We start from the raw sequence: 2,192 nt of genomic DNA, 5'->3' as shown, positions 1-2,192 counted from the left end.
AGAATCCAAAGGAAAAGCTACCTGTCCCTTCTCCCAGTGCTTTAAGCTCCACCCCAGGAGCAGCTCCCTCCTCTCCTCACCCTTCACAGTGAACCAGAGGCCTCAGAGGTTACCCCCTCTGATCCCCACACACCCCAGGCAAGGGTGACCAAGCTGGAGTGGGCTCTGCAGAGCCCAGCCTGCTCCCTTCTCCCTCTGAAGGCTCCCAGCTGCCTAAAGCTGGAGCCTGGAGGCTGCCACGGATCTCTGCTCGGCCTGTGGCACACACAGCTCTGAGGAGCAGCAGCCTTGGACTGGCACCACCACCTCCCATCTGTCCGGCCCCAGGGCATCCTCCAGCCCCTCAGCAAGGTGGAAGCTGTTCCCTGACTGCAGGCTGGGCTGGCTGCAGGGCTGGCATCCTCCCCCAGCTGGCCACACGTACTTCTCTGGCTTCAGGTCCCTGTAGATGATCCCCAGGCTGTGCAAGTGGTCGAGCCCCAGTGCCAGCTCTGCCAGGTAGAACTTCACGTCCTCCTCGGTGAACATGACCTGCAGGGAGGGGAGAAAGCAGAGAGGTGCTGGGTTACAATGCCAGCAGCTCCCCTGCACCCAGGCAAGACCTTCCACATCCGTGTTGTTCCCTCCTGCCCTTTCTGTTTTCCAGACTTCCCCCACTGTTCATGGTTTGGATCAGAACGGACCTTAACGGATCCAGTGCCATGGCAGGGACACCTCCCACTGTCCCAGGAGCTCCCAGCCCTGTCCAGCCACTGCCAGGGATCCAGGGACAGCCCCAGCTGCTCTGGGCACCCTGTGCCAGGGCCTGCCCACCCTCCAGGGAAGGATTTCTGTGTCACTCATCTCCATTCTCCAGCATTTGTACTCTGCCCCAGCCACGTTTTTCTACTACACGAGCAATATTGGAATACTATGAGCAGAAGAGAGAATGGCAAGGGTAAGAAAAAGCAGGAGAGATGATTGTAAAGCTCAGCCTCCAGGACAGAGGGGCTTGGCTCCTGCCAGGGAGCAGTTTGAGTTCTCACTGCCTTGTTTTAGTTCTCGTTCTTTAGGAGATGCTCATCTGAAGCTGCTGCAGGGGTGGGACCTGCCACCTGTGCTGCTGCATTTCTGCTGGAGGGTCCCACAACACCCTCCCCTGGTGCCAGCTCTGCACTAGCAGCAGCTTGGAGGCTGTTTTCACCCTCTCAAGGACTGCAAGGGTGAGTTAATTCTCCAGACCAGGGATGAGCTGAGCTTCAGCAGCCCACCGAGGTGCCGGAGCATACCCACCTCTTTGGAAAGCCGAGTGAAAAGGTCACCTCCTCTGAGGAAATCCAAGATGAGGTACAGCTTCCCCTCTGTCTGGAATGCTGAAACACGAGCCCAGAGCAGGAATCAGACCCCTGCACTGAGGGAAGGCTCCGTGGTGTTACATTAATCACTCAATCCCAGCTGGGTGCATGCCCTGCGTGGCTCCTGGGTTAAATGCACGTAGGGCTGATGGGGTGAAGGAGCTGGCCTGTCCCTGCTGCTGAAATGGGAGCTCCCCACAGCACCCTGGCACTGCAGAAAATCCTCATTTATGGGGGTCTGGTTCCCCTTCTGCCAGTGACACCCTCCTGAAAGGGCTGTTTTCCTGGCAGAGGCACTGGTCACCTTACAGGGAACAAAGCTGTCCTTGCCTTGCCCAGTCAGAACATTAACCCTGCCAAACTCCAGCTCTGCTTTCTCAGTTTCTCATGGTTTAATGTTTTAATCCCCAGGATTTAATGTTTAAACCTCCTCTCCTGATCCATGCTCCATTAGCTGGGGCAGGCAGTGGGACCACAGATCCCTCCAGGAAAGGATTTGTGCTCAGGGGATTGTGTTTAAAGGCAGCCAGGACTCACCGTAGTGGAGTTTCACCACGAAGGGATGGTTGACATCGGCCAGGATGTCCCTCTCTATCTTTGTCCTCAGTCGGTCCCGCACTGTGGGGAGAGAGGAGCAGCTCAGACACAGAAAAGGTCCCTGGGCAGTGTCCAGCCCCACCCCAGACTTCAGCACCAAGCTGCTTCAGCCAGGGGTTTTCCCACCTCCATCACGATGCTCTTAAACTTATCATTTCACCCCAAAAGCTTCCCAGGATTTCCTCCCCAAATCCCTGAGTTTTCACCCCAAATCCCCAAATTTCAGCCCCAAAATCCCCTGGGATTTAACCCCAAAATCCC

General features: G+C 56.5%; 1 protein-coding gene across 1 annotated transcript in view; it reads right to left on the bottom strand.

The window, feature by feature from the left end:
• Positions 1-2,192, bottom strand: part of RPS6KA1 (ribosomal protein S6 kinase A1) — a 24,425-nt gene that overhangs the window by 9,516 nt on the left and 12,717 nt on the right. The window contains exons 6-9 of the mRNA XM_033519631.1: positions 1,872-1,952; positions 1,273-1,352; positions 221-531; positions 114-118 (exon numbers count right to left, since the gene is read on the bottom strand). Coding sequence (XP_033375522.1) covers positions 114-118; positions 221-531; positions 1,273-1,352; positions 1,872-1,952 — 477 coding nt within the window. The remainder of the gene's footprint in view (positions 1-113; positions 119-220; positions 532-1,272; positions 1,353-1,871; positions 1,953-2,192) is intronic.

Source organism: Parus major, chromosome 23 (genome assembly GCF_001522545.3).
Source record: "Parus major isolate Abel chromosome 23, Parus_major1.1, whole genome shotgun sequence".
NCBI lineage: Eukaryota > Metazoa > Chordata > Aves > Passeriformes > Paridae > Parus > Parus major.
This window is presented reverse-complemented; position numbering and strand designations above follow the sequence as displayed.